The sequence below is a fragment of the Bidens hawaiensis genome, unplaced genomic scaffold, assembly GCF_021521415.1.
Source record: "Bidens hawaiensis isolate Kalapana, Puna unplaced genomic scaffold, B.hawaiensis_p1.1 tig00030823_1, whole genome shotgun sequence".
NCBI lineage: Eukaryota > Viridiplantae > Streptophyta > Magnoliopsida > Asterales > Asteraceae > Bidens > Bidens hawaiensis.
Genome location: NW_027495162.1, coordinates 43,971 through 63,932, shown reverse-complemented (window position 1 = coordinate 63,932; position 19,962 = coordinate 43,971). Strand labels below are relative to the sequence as shown.

The 19,962-nt window shown below is 37.8% G+C and overlaps 1 protein-coding gene across 1 annotated transcript; it reads right to left on the bottom strand.

Annotated features, from left to right (window-relative positions):
* Window positions 1–17,685: 17,685 nt before the first annotated feature.
* Window positions 17,686–18,293, bottom strand: LOC143581191 (basic leucine zipper 43-like). Its single transcript, XM_077064021.1, has one exon. The coding sequence runs from the start codon at window positions 18,291–18,293 to the stop codon at window positions 17,748–17,750; it is 546 nt and encodes a 181-aa protein (XP_076920136.1). The 3' UTR covers window positions 17,686–17,747.
* Between the last annotated feature and the right edge of the window lie 1,669 nt (window positions 18,294–19,962).

Sequence of the window (19,962 nt, the reverse complement as noted above, 5' to 3'; positions counted from 1 at the left end):
CTTTTTCTGGTACTGGTTCAGTTGCTCATACTGTTGAAGCAACTTTTCCGGTTGTGACGTCATCTGTCATGGCTGCTGTGCCGAAGATGGCGTCTAGTTTCGTTGCTGCGCTGAGCAGTTCAACTTCTCCGCCGGCCGTCAGTGCCATCTTTACTACATCCTTCACCGGACCGGCGGTGACTTTTTCCGTGAGCTCATCTGCGGCGGCTACCACGGTTATGAATTCATCTCCGATGGTCTCTACCTCAATGGCTTCTGCAGTGTCACATTCGGCGTCAACGACTACCTCGTCCTTGGCCGGTTCTTCAGGTATGTTTAGAGTTGGGACCTCTAGACTTACCTCTGTTGATGAGGGAGTCCAATCTTTGCCTCCTTCCCATCTCCTTGACCTTTTGGATGGATATCCTTTAGGTTCGGGTGATGGGTTTAGCGGCTATCGGCCTGTTATCGACCCTACAGGTGCGTGGGGTTACTTTGGCCTGTTATCCATCCTTGTCATTTTTTCCTAACTGTTTTTTGTTTTTGCAGTTTTGGATTCCAATGAGGTTTATGCTCCAAGGTGGAATATCCGCCGAGGAACAACTCTCCGGACTGCCGCAGATTGTGTTGACTGGGCGCGCCATGCCGCTCCTAGTGGTGCTTTGGGGGAGGCAATGGCTAGCTACCAGGAGGGCAGGTTGTCCAACGAGCTCCGAATCCTTCTCGCCCTGATGCAGCCGCGTGTCGAGTTACTTTGTCGTGAAAACGACACGTTAAAGACTGCGCGTAGCTTGGAGGGGGCTCAGGTGCGATCGCTGCGGGAGGAAAACAAGAAACTTGCCGCCACCGCTGCTGAAAAAGAAAAGGCCTTCAAGGATCTTAAGGTCGAGATCCAAGCTAGGCATGAAGCCCGTTCCAAGGCTACTCAGGCTGTTAACGAACAGATTAGGTTGGCCAAGGAAACTGCGCGCAATGCGACTGAGAGGGCTACCAAAGCTGAAGCTGTTGCTGAGCCTCTACGCGCTGAAAATGAAGAATTAAAAGCTAAACTGGAGAAGCTTCAGCAGGCTCATGAGGCTTTGGCTTTGGAGGATGCCAAGAAGCTACAGGAGCTTTTGGATCAGAAGGGTGTGCTTGATCGCACTGAGCGCCAGCTTAAAAGCGTTGAGGAGGCTGCTGCCAAGGAAGTGCTGCTTGCCAACTTAAACAAGAATGAAGCAGAACGCGCACGCGATCAAGCTCACGCTACCCTTCAAGTGGCTCTGTCCAGTAAGGATTGGCTTCTACGAAAAGCGTTGCAGCAGGTACGCATAGCTCCATTATTCTTTGCTTTTTGCTTTTTTCTTTATACTTAATTTTTTTTTTGTAGGTTGTGCATCGGATTTTCACGAACACATCCTTTGATGATGTCATGAGTGCAGCCCTCAACGCTTCTCATGAGGATGGAGAGAAGGCTGGTTTCTTGCTTGGTCTAGGATTTGCAGAGAAAGGCATCCCGCCTTCCAAATTTCCTTTACACGATGTTGACACTGAAGCTGCCTATGACCAAGCTGTGAACCAGTATGCTGCCTTCTCGCATCCGGTTGCGGAGAAGGTGAATGAAGTTGCTGCTGCTGACGGGCTAGCTGTTCTCAAATCTTTCCTTGAACAGTCGCAGCCAACTGATGGTGCGGGTTCAAGTGGGTTTGGAGGGAGTGGTCCCGAAGCCTGAATCTTGAGATTCCTCCCAACCGTTAGGATAGATTTGTACATTTTGTAGGCGAGTAGATACTTAGCCATTTTGTAATGTTTGAACAGCTTTTAATGTGAATATAAATGTTTTGTTAACGCCTTCCCTTGTAAACATTATATGATTTGCTCATGCATATTTTAGTTTAACTTAGCAATTTTCTAAGTGTTTTGAATAAGTTAACCTTTCGACGCGTGTCAGATAATAAGTTAATGTTTTGTTTCCTCTATTATGATTGTGCGGGTAGGACCGTCACTTTCACTTAGTAGGATGACCAAACTTTATTTATATCTGACCTGCGTGAAGGTTTTCCTCATCTTCCCCTTAGAAATATTTACTGTTTTTGTGTTTATGCGGGTTGTGCCGCTTTCCACACGCAACGACTTACTTCCTCCCTCACTTATTTATGCGGTGAAAACCGGCATATCAGTGTGGTCAGTTCATAAGTATAAAGGTAAGGCTATCAACATCAATGTGATAAGGAGAATCATTTCCATTAGAAGTGGCTCTAGGCCTTTTCTTTACAAGTTTGGAATTGATCTACATGTAACATCTGCGTCATTGAGCTCCATTCCATGTTCTTGGGATGGGGGTGCCATCGATCCTTTCGAGCCGGTATGCGCCCTTTCCCAGAACTTTTTTAATAATGTATGGCCCTTCCCAGACCGAGGCCAGCTTTCCTGGGCGCTCTTGGTTCGAAGCCTCGTTGTTACGCAGTATGTAGTCTCCGACATTGAAGTTGCAGAGTTTTATCCGCGTGTTGTAGTACTTTCGCATTTGTCGCTTGTAGTTCTCTTCACGCGCTGCGGCTAAGTCTCTGCGCTCTTCGGTTAGCATAAGGTCTAACCGTCTTTCCGCATCATTGTCTTCTGGCTGAGTTATGACTCTTGGTGAGGGTAGACCAATCTCGATTGGAACCATGGCTTTAGTGCCATAGGTGAGGCTGAACGGGGTTTCGCCCGTGCTTGCTTTTTTCATCGTTCTGTTTGCCCAAAGGACATGTGGAACTTCGTCCACCCAACTGGATCTATGCTCCAAGAGTCTTTTCTTTATGCCATTGACGATGCTTTTGTTTGCTCTTTCCACCTCACCGTTACCCTGCTGGTGTGCCACTGAGGTAAAGGTGTGGGTAATTTGAAGCTCTTTCAGCCACTTTTGTTGCTTCTGGTCAGCAAAGTTGGTGCCGTTATCGCTCACCAAATTCTGTGGAAGTCCAAAACGACAAATAATAAATTCCCAAATAAATTTTTTGATATGTTTTGCGGTTGTTTGGGCTAGGGGTTTTGCTTCTATCCACTTGGTGAAGTAATCGATGGCTACCACTAGGAACTGAACGTTCCCTGCTGCTGTGGGAAATGGGCCTGTCACATCGATCGCCCACTTCTGGAATAGCCATGAAGAAGTGACTGGAACAAGTTCGTTCTTCGGGCGATGCGTGTTGGGTGCGTAGAGCTGGCAGGATCTACATTTTCTGATGTAGGCCAGCGCATCCGTATGCATCCCCGGCCAAAAGTATCCCGCGTTGTTTAGCTTGGCTACCACTGCGCGTGGACCTGCGCGTACTCCACAGATGCCTTCGTGTACTTCCCTTAGGAGGTAGTCGGCATCTTGGTCGTCAACGCATCTGAGGAGTGGGCCAAGAAAATTATGCCTGTAAAGTATGTCATCAATAAGTTGATAGTTCAGTGATATACAGCGTATCTTTCTTGCCTGTGTCTTTGACTCTGGTAGTATATTCGCTGCAAGGTAATTTATGATTGGTGTCATCCATGTTTCCGTGCCGGTTTGGATGACACAGATTTCCTTGTGCAGGACTGATGGTGCTCCAAGAAGTTCAACGAGGATGTCCTTTCCCAAGTGGGTGAAGGCTAACGATGCAAGCTTGCTTAACGCATCCGCAGATTTGTTTTCGCTTCGCTTGATGTGCACAACTTTGCAATCGTTGAAATCGTGCATAAGGGTTTTTGCTTGTGCGAGGTACAGGGCCATTGTGTCGTTCACGGCCGTGTACGTCCCGTTTATCTGGTTGGCTACTAGCATGGAATCCACGTGGGCTTCCAAGTTTTTCACTCCCATCTTACGCGCAATTCTTAATCCGGCCAAGAATGCTTCGTACTCCGCTTCGTTATTCGTACTTGGGAAATCCAGCCGAATAGCGTAAGTGTATTCTTGGCCTGCTGGCTTAGTTAGTTTCAACCCTGCGCCTGAACCTTCGTTGTTGGCTGCTCCATCAGTATAGAGTTGTCAGACATCGTTAATGTCTTGTGCTGGAGAGGGTTGAGTCTCTTCCTGGCACTCTTTTTCCCGCGATGCGGGGACTTACGCAATAAAGTCGGCCAAGACCTGGCCTTTTATGGCTGGTCTTGGCTTGTACTTTATCGCGTATTCCCCCAACTCAATTGCCCATTTGGCTAGGCGTCCCGATAATTCGGGTTTGCCTAGAACGTTTGCAAGTTTGAAGTTGGTGAGAATGGTGATTGGGTGACCTTGGAAATATCGTCTTAGCCTGCGTGAAGCCTGTACAAGCGCTAAGACTAATTTTTCCAGGGTAGAGTACCGGGTTTCCACGTCTGTCAAGACGCGGCTTACATAATAGATGGGCATCTGGATGCCTTTTCGTTCTACTGGTAAGACTGCCCCGGTTGCTCTGTCTGTGGCGGAGAGATAGAGAATTAATTCCTCCCCCACTTCTGGTGCTGTGAGCGTTGAGAGTTCGATCAAGCGTGACCGAGTCTCTTGAAAAGCTGTTTCCGCTTCTGGTGTCCAGCGGAAGTGCGTTTTCTTCAAGCAATTTCTCAATGTTGACACGAATGGGAACGACCTATCCGCATGATTTGCCAAAAAGCGGTTAAGTGCGACTAGTCGTCCATTCAGTGTCTGAGCCTGTTTGATGGTAGTAGGTGATTCCATTTTCATAATGGCTTCGACCTTTTCAAGGTTCGCTCTGAAGCCATCTTTGGTAACGATGACTCCTAAGAACTTCCCTTCTTCCATCCCAAAAGAACACTTGCTAGGGTTGAGCTTCATGTTTATCTTTCGGAGCGTGTTGAAAGTTTCTTCGATGTCTTTCAACATCGCTTCTGGCTCGAGGCTTTTGATGACCAAGTCATCCATGTAAACTTCCAAGTTCCTCCCAATTTGGGCATGAAACTCTTTGTCCATCAGGCGTTGGTATGTGGACCCGCCATTCTTAAGTCCGAGTGGCATCATTTGGTAACAAAATGTACCATCGGGCGTCCGAAATGCGGTTTTATCCTGATCGTCAACAGCCATGTGGATTTGATGGTACCCTTTATACGCATCAAGGAAGCATTTAAGGCTAAACGGTGCTAATGAATCTACCTTAAGGTCAATTTCAGGCAACGGGTAACAATCCTTGGGGCATGCTTTGTTTTGGTCTTTAAAATCTATGCACATGCGCCATTGTTTGTTGGATTTCGGTACCATGACGGGATTTGCAACCCATGTTTGATATTTACTAACGCGTACGATGCCTGCGTCAAGGAGTTCCTTGACTTGGGTTCTACACGCTTTTGTGAATATGCGGTGATACGAGATTGTGAGTTGTTTTGTAGCATATAAATGACTTAATTTAACTACTCAAAATGCTAGAGTTGTATTTTATTTCGATGTAAACATCACTCTTAATATATTAAAAATTAATCAAAATGAAAAATCAATTGGTCAATTGTGAAAAAAGAAAAAGAAGCAAAAAAAAAAGGCCAAGTTATAAATGTTTGAATAATTTGACGATATTTGTGTATGGAAAGATGTGAATATGCGGTGATACGAGATTGTGAGTTGTTTTGTAGCATTTAAATGACTTAATTTAACTACTCAAAATGCTAGAGTTGTATTTTATTTTGATGTAAACATCACTCTTTAATATATTAAAAATTAATCAAAATGAAAAATCAATTGGTCAATTTTAAAAAAAGAAAAAGAAGCAAAAAAAAGGCCAAGTTATAAATGTTTGAATAATTTGACGATATTTGTGTATGGAAAGATGTGAATATGCGGTGATACGAGATTGTGAGTTGTTTTGTAGCATTTAATACGGTGTGGTGAGACGCGGCTTATTAACGCAGTTCCCTAAGATTACTCATTTCTATTTGACTTTTGTTGTGACGCATAAAGTGTTGGCTTGGTGGTCACGCTTAATATATTAAGTTTTTACAATAATATATATATAAAAGTTTGATTAATGTAATTTATCATATTTTCTTAACGGTAAACGAATCATTCAAATGAGCTACAAATTAAATTCATCACATCGAAATATACTCGTTTTTTAATTTGGGAAAAACTCTTATCTAACGATTAAATCAGTGTTGTAAAAAATACTATGCGCTAATCGGACGGTGGGGTAGGGCATAACGATTAATCGGGATTAGTCGGGATTAATCAGATTGGAATTTGTATGTATAAAATTCTCATTTTCAACCGATTTTGGACAAATGGGGATTAATCGGCAACAAGTCGGTAAAGTGACGACTAACGATTAGTTAGGGATTTATCGACTCCTAGTCGGAATTTTTACAACACTCTGTCCAACGCTCGTGATCAAGAAAACGATGGTGTAGAGGGAATTGCAGATCTTGATATTATTCAATTAATCATTAACCAAACAATACAATCAAATATATAGAAAGCTTAGCCAACTAAACAAGGAAAAGGATAGATAATAGGACCAAAATAATAGGTGAAGATATGCATAAAATATATTCTATATTCCCCCTCAAGATGGAGCATGGAGATTCGTAATGCCCATTTTGACAAGTAAGAATTGAAGTTGTTGTGCCCCGAGGCCCTTCGTTAACAAATCTGCAACTTGCATTTTGCTGTCAATGTGCATAGGCACGATATCTTTGGATTCTACTCTCTCTCGAACAAAAAAACAGTCCATCTCTACATGCTTTGTTCTCTCATGGAAAACTGGATTTTTAGCAATGTGGCGGGCTACCTGATTGTCACAAAACAAAGCTGTTGGAGAGGTGATGATGACCCTCAAATCAGTTAGCAACCATCTGACCCACAAGACTTCACTAACCGTAGAAGCCATGGCCCTGCATTCGGCTTCTGCTGAAGAACGGGAAACAACCGATTGCTTCTTTGTTTTCCATGAAATAGGAGCACCTCCTAACATAAGCAAGTATCCTGTTCTAGAGCGTCTGGTGAAAGGGCAACCAAGCCAATCGGAATCACAAAAGGCAGTTAAGACTGGTTCGCCGATACGAGGGAGAAGAATACCTTGTCCCGGTGTCCCTTTCAGGTAACGTAAGACCCGATTCGCAGCTTCCATGTGATTATGTCGTGGGTCAGCAACAAATTGCCTTAACACATTAACAGCATATGTAATATCGGGGCGAGTAGCTTGAAGATAAAGGAGCTGACCAACCAAACGCCGATATTGGCTAGCATCAACTTGAGCCTCACCTTCTCCTTTGTCCAGTTTTAGATTTTGTTCTATGGGAAACGAGCTCGGTCGACATCCTAGCATGCCACTATCTGTCAAAATATCCAAGGTATACTTCCTTTGACTTAGAACCAAGCCATCGGAAGTCTTGGCTACTTCAATACCAAGAAAATACTTCAAAGAACCAAGGTCTTTGATACTGAAAGCTTCATCAAGTTGTGTTTTAGTTTGTTGGATCTTTGTATAATTATTGCCAACAATGATTACGTCGTCCACATAGATTAAATGGCAACATAAGACTCCCCTTTCTCATGTATGAATAAAGAATGATCGTCTTTGGATTGTCGAAATTGTAGGCTTACAAGGTAGGTGGTGAACTTTTGGTACCAATTACGCGAGGCTTGTTTCAAACCGTAGAGCGACTTTTTTAAACGGCATACACGAGATTCGTTTTCTTTGGAGAAACCTTGAGGAATTTTCATGTATACTTCTTCATCCAAATCGCCATGTAGGAATGCATTATTTACATCGAGTTGATGAATAACCCAATTTTTCTTTACTGCCACGGCTAGGAGAGTTCTAACGATGACAAGTTTTGCGACGGGGGCAACTGTATCATGGTAGTCTACCCCTTCTAACTGTGTGAAGCCCTTAGCAACAAGTCTGGCTTTGTAACGTTCAACTTCACCATTTGGTTTATATTTTATCTTATAGACCCATTTGGAGTCTATGGCCCGTTTCCCTTTCGGTAAATCGGTTAGGACCCAAGTCCCGTTTCTTTCAAGTGCGCTTATTTCTTGTTGCATGGCTTCCTTCCAACGCTCATCCTGTGCAGCTTGTTTGAAATATTTCGGCTCATTATTCAAATTAATGGCCGACAAAAAAGCTTTGTGATTGTCGGAAAATTTTTCATATGAAACAAAATTAGAGATAGGGTATACCGTCGAAGCTTCTTCATCAGAGACGGGTTGTGTGTGATCGACCCAAGGAGGGAGCTTCACAATATAATCATTAAGGAATTTCGGTTGAGATTTGTGTCGTTTGCTTCTGATATCGGTTTGGCCTTGAAGCTCAACATTTTGCACATTTTCACCCAAAGAATTAATTGGTACAAGAGATTGTATGTCATCTTCATTTGAAGAATCTGCGCTGACCAAATTAGTGGGTTCTATATGTGGACCTGATTTATTGAACTCAGATTCAACATGAATTTCATTAACTTCATTGTGAGCTTGTTGTCTGGCTGGGTAGTTCTTCACTGTGAGTGGTTTCAATGGTATGAATAGGGTGATGTTTTTCATGACAAGAGCACTCTTGGAATTTAATAGGTTCTTCGTCTTCACAAATTTTGACATCCTTGAAAGGGAAAGTTTGCTCACAAAATAAGATGTCTCTATTAACGACAATTTTTTTACTTTCAATGTCGTAGATTTTGTACCTTGAGGGTAGCCTAAAAATATACCCGGTTTCCCCCTTTCTTTAAATTTGTCTCCCTTCGTGTTGATGTTTTTGAAATAGGCGAGACAACCAAAAACTTTCATATGATCGTACTCGGGTTTTTGGTTCCACACCATTTCATAAGGGGTTTTATTTTTAATTACTCTTGAAGGGAGACGATTGATTATGTACGTAGCAGTAAGAATGCATTCTCCCCAAAATCTCTTTGGAAGATTGGCCTCAAATCTTAGTGCACGGGCCGTTTCAAGCAAGTGTCGATGTTTCCTTTCCACAACCCCATTTTGTTGGGGGGGGGTGGGTGGGTGGGCAAGTTGTCTCTAGTAACATTCCATTTTTATTGTAGAATTCAAGCATAATATTAGATGTGAACTCCCCACCATTATCACATCTAATTTTCTTGATTAATTTTCCAAATTGAACTTCCACCATTTTGTGAAAATAAATGAGACATTTGCTTGCATCGCTCTTGTGTTTATTAAGAAAGACCCATACCGATCTACTAAAGTCATCAACAATAGTAAGGAAGAAATTTGCCCGTGTGTATGATGGTATACGATAACCGCCCCAAATATCACAATGAATTAACTCAAAAGTAGCATTGGTTTTAATCATACTAATAGGAAAAGGTGTTCGGGTATGTTTTGCCTTTGCACAAGAATCGCAAACTTTATTACTAAGTTCAACAATATTATTTTTAAAGAAATCAACTCTAGAAAGCTTTCCTTTTGAGGTGTGACCCAATCTTTTGTGCCAGGTGTCAACCATGGTCACCATAGCTTTTCTCTCTTTGATCATCCCCATTCGATACAACCCCCCCCCCCCCCCCCCGGCATCTACCCGTCCAAATCAAGTTCCTCGTTCGTAACCCCCACATGACACAAAAATCAGGAAAAAAAGTTACCGCACATTGAAGATCTTGACTTATACGACTAACTGAAAGGAGATTACATTTAAAGTTTGGAACACAAAGAACCCCGTTCAATCTAACCCCCCTAGGAAGTGTGCAGTCGCCTCTTCCCCTTACTGGTATGACTTCACCATTAGGTATAACAACTGGGGATTCAAAAAAGGTTGTTTTCTTATTTTCGAGGAGATCGGGTAGGTGAGTTATATGTTCGGTGCAACCCGAGTCAATGATCCACTCACCTTCCATCTCTCCTTTGCCTGCGCTGTTAGCAATGTGTCTTGTTCTCTTGTTCCCAGTTTCATAAAAGTGTTCCATGAACAACTTGTATTGAATGTTGGTTAGGCCTGGTATGGGGCTGGAAATCTCTTGGGCTTTGGTTTGGTTTACTTCATCACCTGCCATTTTTTTTAAAGAAGCCGTCGATGATCAAACATAGGTTGGATCTAGGGTTTAGGAAACCTGCTCTGATACCATCAAGAAAACGATGGTGTAGAGGGAATTGCAGATCTTGATATTATTCAATTAATCATTAACCAAACAATACAATCAAATATATAGAAAACTTAGCCAACTAAACAAGGAAAAGGATAAATAATAGAACCAAAATAATAGGTGAAGATATGCATAAAATATATTCTATACGTGAACACTCGTCTGAAGGCACAACAGTGCGGTGAGATAAAACCCGTTCAGTTCAAGAATCCAACTAGCGAACGTCACATACTCACCTTGTCTCTCATCATCACTCTCTCTGATACCTGTTGAAACAAAATGCTAGGGAAATAAATCGAAGCTTGAACCTAAGTTACATGAAACACCAAGTCTTTTCCTTAACACTCAACCGCCAGCTCATTCACATAAACAAAGTTTTTACAATTATATTTATATAAAGTTTAATTAATGTATTTCTCACATATGATACAAAAATAGAATATTACAGCCATTTGCTTACTCAATTCCATAACCATTCATTAACATTTAAACCTTTTGGATCACATACACATACATATATGTATATATATACATATATATAGACACACACACCTCTCTCCCATTCATTTTCCACACATGCACTAGAAACAAACACAAAACACAATGACGTCATCCTCTTCATTTTGGAACATGGATTCGCCATCGATTTATTTGTTCGGAGGGTTAGCCGCAATGCTGAGTTTGATAGCGGTTGCGTTGGTTATCTTGGTTTGTTCTCAACGGAAATACCAATGGTCGGCGGCAACCGGCCACGATATTGAAAGTGTTAAGCCCACAAAGGTTAATCATGATGAATCTGACGTCAGCCCTAAGTTTGTCGTGGTTATGGCCGGAGATAATATTCCGACGTACTTTGCAGCTCCTGCCGGTGTACACTGATCCGGTTTGTTAGTGAAGTATGAGGAGTGACAGTTTTGGGTTTCTAAATTTTGTTTTTGTTTTTTAAAGGAATTATTATATGTATATTTGAAGAGTTTAATCAAATACTTTATTTCTTCTTTTAATTTTATTGGTAGAAGTTAGGGCTGTGCATGAGCGGTTTGAGGCGGGTTTTGGTAAAACCTATAACCATAACCAATATGGTGGTTAATAGAAAACCATAACCATAACCGATCCGTTATGACGGTTTCGGTTAATCGGTTTTGATGGTTTATAACGAGTCGGTTATGGGTCGGTTAACCGTGACCAAAACAAATGTAATTAATATTGATATTGATTGTGAATATGAATATGGCAGCCACCATTATTAACGTTTCAATTGATGTAGTTTGTTGAGACAAGTTAGTAAGAGAAACTCAAGCTAAAAAGTCAAAAGAATGTCTCCTGCTATGGCACTAATTCCAATATCCAAACCTCTTTGTCAATTTATAACTCATAAGTATGATAAACGGAGCGGTTCGGTTATGACGAGTTTGATATTATCAATAACCAAACCGACCCGTATTTGGCGGTTGTCAAAAATCATTAAACCGACCCACCGGTTATAGCGGTTATCGGTTAAAATCGGTTCGGTTATGCCGGTTATGGTTCGGTTTATGATTAACAACGGTTAATTTGCTCACCCCTAGTAGAAGCAGTGGCGAAACTTGGACATACACGTCAAGGGCCTAGGGGGTCGGACTCATTATGTATAAAAAATTCATAAACTAGAGGGGGTGTGGGCTCAAAATTTCGTTCGAAAACGGGTAAATTTATACTATGTGTAAAAATTTCGGCTGAAAAAAGATAAATTTACACTCCTGAGCGAAAAACGGAGGAGTTGGGCTCAAAATTTCGGTCGGAACCGGGTAAATTTACACTATGTATACAAATTTTCGGCCGCAAAAAGATAAATTCACATTGCCGAGCGAAAAAACGGAGGACTCAAATATTCGGTCATAAACGGGTAAATTTACACTATTTATAAAAATTTTCAAACATAAAAGAATAAATTTTCACTATCGAGCGAAAAACGGTAGTGTTATAAAACTAAAAGGTAATTAGATTTCAAGTCTAACCTTAATTGTATTATTGATTTAGGATTGATAACTTGATTACAAATTCATAACCCACATTTTGAACCCTCTAATTCTTAGCAATCTATAAGTTACAAAACACTAAGCAAATAATAACAATAAGTGTCTTTTAAGAGAGAACGAGACACTTGTTTAGGTAGAGTGCATGGCTTCCAAACCACATGACAACACCATCGTCACATTATCTGGGAAGGGTGCATATATGGTTTTATTTCTTGGCAAATGCTTGCCACGAAATTGATTCCATGACAAATGTTAGAGAATTAAAATGAATTAATAGTTAATCTATTACACATGTGGGTAAGTGCTACCATTGATTTTTTAGTTTGTGTGTAATTAAGGGTTAAAATGATATGACAATGTAGAATTGGTCGATACATGAGTAGTACATATAAGTGTTCATTCCCTTATGATACTTAATTTACAATAATATTAATAATGATAATAAACTACATTTTTTTTGTCTAGATTTGAATGTAGTATATTTAATTTCTAACCGTGTGTGCCTCTACCAAGTAGGCTAGCACTACATTAATGATAACATTAAGACTTGGAGTAAAAAGTACAACAAAAACTACTGGTTACCATCTGTGTATGCTTTTAGTGTCCGGGATTTTTTGGAACTTTACGAGTATACGGATTTCTCAAAGAAGAAAGCCAAGGCGTTAAATACATATCTTTTACGAGTATATCAAAGTCTAGAAAAAAGAGTTAGTATTTAACGGGAGGAAGGTCTAATTCATGAATAATACATTTATAACTTAACCTTTTTTTAGCATTAATGAATAATTACGGTGAGGTGAGACGCGGCTTCTTGACGAAGTTATGTGAGGCTTGGTGGTCACGTAACGCTGTTTTACATCACAAATAATTAATGCATGTTTTAACTAAAATTATGAAAAAAAAATGAACTAATCAAGTTCACGAATCACAATAAACTTTTAAAATAATCATGTTTTTTTAAGTTCTTTTATTAAAATAGTTAAGTTTCTTTACATTAAGTTAAAGTCATGTCACTTTAACTTTTATTAATGTTTTAGTTATATCAGTCTTTTATATATAAAGGTAGTCACGGAATAACTAATAAGATTCGTGTATGTTTCATTTACCATTCATGCTTTGGTGGGTAGGTAATGTGGTTTTCATGTGAATTAGTCAATTTAGTAGTCATGAGTTCAATCCCTATAATAGAAAATATATTTAGCTGTTTTATTTATCATTTCTAACATTGTTAGAACAAAATTAAAAAATTTTCATTTAAGATTATTAGGACACATAATAAATGTATGTTTCATTTAAGTTGTTTTTTTACATTAAAAAAAAAACTTTCACATTATTAGGACACATAATAAATGTTGAATAACTTTGAAGAAATAAATAAAGTTTCATCTACTTGACCTTTTATTTCCTATTAATTGGTAGTAAAAATGTTCTTATTTATGTTTCTTTTACTTATTATTTATATCCATATTATTGTTATTATTGTTATATTTCTTTTAACTTTTATTATAATTAATATTACTACTTTAACTTTTTAGTTAAACCAACAATCTTAAAAAGAGAACAATTGTAATTGTTTGTACGACATCAATCAATAACGTGTGAAATATATGACCCGTTCATATTGAATATCTAAAGAATAATTTCTTGACTCATAGTCTTAACATTTGAATCTTATCATTTGAAGGGAAGTAAAAAAATAGCGTTTTTAAACAAAAAGCGAAATTTTGGTTTAGGACCATTTAAAAACTGTTTGATTTCGTCGGAATCAGTTTATGGTGCTCAAGTGGTGGTGGTTGGTTGGCGATGAGCCAATTGGTAGCTCATGTGGCGGTGTTTAGGTGGTGTTTTTCGACAAAAAATGTGACTTTCCAGTCAAAAAACGTTTTTCCAGCGACCTGCAACTAACGACTTTAAGATTCTGTTAGTCGCATGCCGTTAAGAACAAATATGTTAAAAGTTGAGACCGTTAGCAACCAATTCGTTAGTTGGTACCGACAGTGACCAAAAGACGATAGTTTAGGTTAGTAAAAACCAATACACCTTTAGAAAAAGACGTAGGCTAAGAAAAATAGGTTCGGGTGTAAACCTCTTTTAGTTAATTACTAATTGGTTATTATAAAATTGGGCTAAATATCTAGCGTACACTATTTATCAAATCTTTACAATACTGAATTAATACTAAAAATTAATAAATATGGTTTTTTTTTTCTAATTATTATTTACATGTAAAATCAAAGGTGAACCAAATGTTCCGTTTACGCAAACGTCAAAGAAACCGTCAATATTTGTTTGAATTCGGTTCTTTTAGTTTCATTTTAACCTAGTATACACAAAACGGGATCATGGTCATATGGCTTCATTTGATTGACACATCCCTCTCTTTTCCTTTAACACTCGACAATCCGCTTGCGTTTCCGTCCTTGACACCTCTACCTAATGGTGTTTAACTGTCTTTGCGTCTTGGAAAATGATGACACATGGCTCAAAGACGTACGACCTTTCACCACAACGCGTTACATAGATTTGCAAAATTCCAAGTTTCTAAATATTAAATATACATTGAATTACAAGATACAAATTTCAAAACTAAACTATTAGATTTGACGATTTGAACACCACACAGTAGTAATTTTAGATAATCATCTTGCACATAAATTTTAACCATATTTTGAAGCATTTGGGGAAGTCTAAAGCCCAATAAGAACAACATACGTGGATTTAACATCATGTATCATCCATTTGGGCTCAATTCACCCCATTGAGGATAAACAGCCCAAACCTAATCATCCATCCAACTTTTAACCTTTTATCGAATGCTACATCCAACAAAGTCTATTGGTTAAAACCGTAACTTATCAATTTTAGACGACTTAGAGCATTCTCATCATATCCCCTATCTTCAAACCAAAAATTACACTAAAACTCACTTTATTTTCTCTCTCCATTTCAATTAAATAATACTTTTTATACCTTTTATCATTACCTTTTCTTCTTTCCTTCACTCACAAACACTTTCAAAATATATTAAAAAATTATAGGAGATGAACAGTAACTTTTCAAATATACAGAAAAATCACAACTTTTTCTAAAATATAAAAACTCTTTACTCACAACACCCTAAATCATTCTCTAAATTATAAAAACACCCCTCATATAATATGAGGGGTTGGATGAGAATGCTCTTATATGTGTCCTCAATAAAGCTTCGGTCGAAATATATAACAATACTATTTTGAGTTTGTGACAAATTATTTCTCAATGTATATGAATAAACGAAAACTGTCCCTTATAAACACTAAAAAGTTTGTCAGGGCAAATAGAGTCGTCCCGTTTTCACTATTTTCATCACATCAACGCCAAGCTGCCACCTAACATATATAAAAGTAAAAAAAGTTACAACAACTTGAAACTAAAATTAAATACTAAAAATGCTCGATAATATCCGATCGAAGGCTAATTTGGCAATGTGCGGGAACACAAATGTTTAAGAATACCATGGTCCCCTAGTTCATCGCTTGGAGGATCATCTACGCGATTGTGAGATATCGCCGCACCATACATGATTTTTCTAATACTTCATGGATGTAGTTGCTTTGCGGGTTGGTGAAGTATTTCCCACTTACCACAATTCTCATAAAGGGATAATTTAACCCTAAATTAATTAAAACACAATTCTCATCGACCGATCAAGAGTTCTATCTTTACATGATCACCATATATCCGATGATGAACAAACGCGTCATTTTTATGAGCGACACAACCTAATCTAATTTATAGTCCTTATATAATGAGTTCCTAACCTATTAATAATGCATAATATATAGACACTATATACATACTTTCTAATCAAATACACTTTTGACTCAAACTTGGTTAACAATTATGAGGCTAACAATACACATTGATAAGTTGCATAAGACCTTTTTCTTCCGTGTTTAATATGCTAAATCTTTTTGGATATATGATTTCATGGCAGACATGATTGAGTACATATTATACTGAAATATATGATGTCAAAAGCTATGCTGCTTTGCCAAAAAGAAATCATGGTAGAGACCACAATATTAAGTGCTTCGGTCTCATCCATGTGGCTTTCAGTCTTTTGTTTGTGGCGATGTGTCGATCTCTAGAGTCACAGAGTTTATTAATCGATTGGTTTACTTTCCGGTTATATATCGATCTCTCTTTCTCTTCAATCTCTTCATCAACAAACATTCTTAAATATAACCCACAAATCAAATAATAACAACTAATTAACTCATGAGTTAGTTACTATTAAAAAGTAAAAATCAGATTTATGTATATGTGTGTGTTTGTGAAAAATGGAGAGATCGAGAAATAGATGGATTATCGATCAGTTGACATAGGAATATATGATACTTCTCTTGTTGCACCTGCATATGTTCAACTCTGTATATATAGAAGTAAGGGCTAGCGGCGCAGCTTGTTGTCTGTTTGACTTCTGTTTCGATGATGGTACAGTGGTGTAATGTTTAATGAGATACATTGAAGTGAAAAAAAGAAAAGTTTGTAACATATTTGAAAACAGACTTACAATATGTGTCATGAGGTCCAGAATAGGTTACAACATATTTGTAAGTTGTAACCGCTAGTTAAATTATAATATTGATACTTTGTGCACATTAATGTTATCTTTAGAGCCTAGGATAATTAGCCAAACTAAATCAGTGAAGGATCATGCAAGGTTGGATAGTGCATAAAAGTTAGCATTTTGGGTGGACCTTTTCACATGTTTTTCTTTTTAGCAGCAGTTTTTCTAAGCCACCTTGCTCTAGCTTATCCTGTCCACCCTTCTCAACCAAGAAGGTGACTGCTACTGTCTTGTTATATATTAACCTCAAAAGGTCCAATTAAAGTACTTGCCTTTACTATACTCAGAATATATTGCACTGATCAACCTTTACTAATTAGAGCACCTCCAGTGAGAAATTTGCAAGCCATGTCCGGATTATGTGTAAGCAAATAATCCCTAATCCGGACCCACTAGTGTGGCGCGAGTCGCCAAGGCTAAGTTCGCTTCTTCAAACCTTGTTTCGGACTTGGATGTGGGCCCCTCCCTCGCGCACACAATTTTTAAAATTTTTTTTATTTATAACACTATTTTAAAGTAGTTTATCATATTTTATATAAAATTTTTTTATTACATATATTAATCATAAGTTTACATATGTGTAAAATTTATGTACTAGCAAATTTACATAAGGGTAAAACAAAACATAGATATGTGTAAATACTAATTTTCAAAATTGTAATCGTAAATATAGATATAAAAATGATAAAACTACACTCAAATAACATTGACATACAACATTTTTTTTACAAAAACGTTAGTTTTCAAAGGTTCCTTCAAGTTCTTAAATAATTTAACAGTTCATCCTATATATACACACACACATGTATAATTTTATTTTTTTTAATTGAGTTTATTGAGGTAATTTGGTGTTGAAGGAAAATTAAGGTTTTATAGCGAGGTTTGAAATCTGATCTGACATGCTCAAGTGGAGGTTCATGGAGTACAGCGTTGGAGACTAGCGTCTCCAAAACTAGTCTTATGTTTTGTCATGTTCAAACCTTTTACGGAGTACTTGTTAATTATATATCATCCTTTTATACTATAGGCTATGATTGAAAAAATAAAGATGTTATTATACTACTTCCTCTCATGGAACTCATAGAATACATATTAATATATTTATTAAACATGACCATAATAATAAAGAAAACAAACTAAAAGAAGTCTGAGGAACTTGAGATGGAAGGGTTTGAAATATCATCAAGGTCCCTTAAACTCGGGTACGTGCCATTAATCTGCCAATCGGTCACCATTTTTCGAAGCTCGGATGCTTCCTCTTTAAGCTTAGCATTCTCTTGAACAACTTCATCATGAATCCCTGAAAACTTATTAAGTTTATCAAAAAGTTGATGGTTTTCATTTCGCAACCAAACAACTTGTGACCAAAGCTCATCTAAACGCTTCTGCTTTCGCATACGCGATCGACGCGCTGATTCTCGATTAGATATCATTCTTCTTTGCTTCCTCTCATTAATAATGCTTAGTTGTTGCTCATCCGCTTCATCAGAAGTCGAGTTGCTTCGAAAACAAGGCGTTTGCATGTTAAATTCTTGGTATTGAGGGTTCGTATGAAGATTGTAGAACGAGTTAGACGGATCGATAACGCTAAACGGCATGATTGGTGAGTTGTGTAGGTTTATGTTGTCCGGATTTTGGAGGTTATAGTGGGAATATTGATTAGTAAACTCACCTGCTTGCATGGCTATAAGTTATAAGTTATAACTATAATTTTATTATTTAAGTAACTTAAGTTTGGCAAGATTTAGGTTTCATATAGCAAGTACTATAAGGAATGTTTAGGGCAATTTATAGTATTCAAAAAGGTTGAGTGGGTCCGAGAATAAGGGTGTTGTGGACAAGTAGGGTATTATGCATGTGTGGAAGAAATGTTATTTGTATTATTATTATTATTATTATTATTATTATTGTATCTATAGGTACGGTTACTGTTATGTACATATATATATATTAATAATTCATTGTTATATTTGATATTTACAAGGCATGTGCCCCTTTAATGGTCAACTAGATACATGATTGCACATTTGCATAAGGCATTTTCTTTTGGCCAATGCCAAGCATACTATTTTTATGGTGGATAAGATTATGGATCTTGAAATATGCTTTCATCACTCATAGAGTGGTGGGGATGGGGAAGAGAGTGCAGAATAATTCATTAAAGCAATTAGATTAAAGAAAAAAAGGGTAACAACTAGCAACTCAACCTTAATTAATGGTGGCCTTTGCTAAGTTATGTATGATGGTAAAACTTTTTTTATCATTCCATTCAATAAATCAGGTCTGTGGGCTCAATACTAAAATTAACCTAATCATACCCATCGACAAAACTCTATAAAGTCACGGACGATCGTTTCATTATTTCTCCTATCATCTCTCTTGTATCTCTGTTGTCACTCTTCAACATCTGAGTTTGTGGGAGTCGACAGATCCCCGTTACAGATGCTCTAAACCATCTTGTATGAGATAGTTTTGTTGCAAGATAGGGGCGATTTTATTTTATTTTTCTCCGTTTTGAGAATGATTTATTAATAACTAAATAGTTAATTATAATTAAAAAAACAATTACTCTTTACTATAATAAGCCAGATATTTTAATAAACTATACAGGAGATCGTGGGCATTGAAAATAAAAGTGTTTTTAGTTCTCTAATGATTTGTTTAGACACATCTTGTTTCGATTAATTTTGGTTTAACCTGATTGATCCGTAATCTCACTGATCTTAAAGAAATGGAACACAGAGCGGAATCTTAAAGAAATCTCACTGATCACTATGAATCACGGCTTCGGGTGACACACTTAGGAATCAACCAGTGGCACATTATATTAAAAATCGGTATTGATTCGTATAGTCATTATTGTTGCATTAAGTTAACCCACGATGACAAATGATTAGTTTTCAAGGCCATTTTGGAAAAGGAAAAAAGGCACAACATTTAATTGTAATTGGTTAGTGGTCAAGCTAGAGAAAGTGTGATGTGATTGTGATGTGATATTGTCACCTCTAAATGTTTTCAAAACCATGTAAAGTACTGTACGTTTAATCATATAATTTATATGTTGATTAAAAGTATTAACATATAGTCATACATAACATTAATACCATTGAATATGCTAAAATAGTATTTGTATGTTGTCATATGCTAGAGTAACTAGTTAAAAGTCATGAAGATAGTTAATTAACTTAGTGTAGTTAGTTTATTTTGTTCTTTAACGTCTAAAATTTCGTTTCATGTTGTCACTAGGAACAACTCATGTTGTTTCTTGTGGTTCCGATACGACTTTGCTCCATCAATGTCTTAAACAACTCCACTTTCGTTAACTTTGGTTCAGCAACTCCAGTGTCGAAG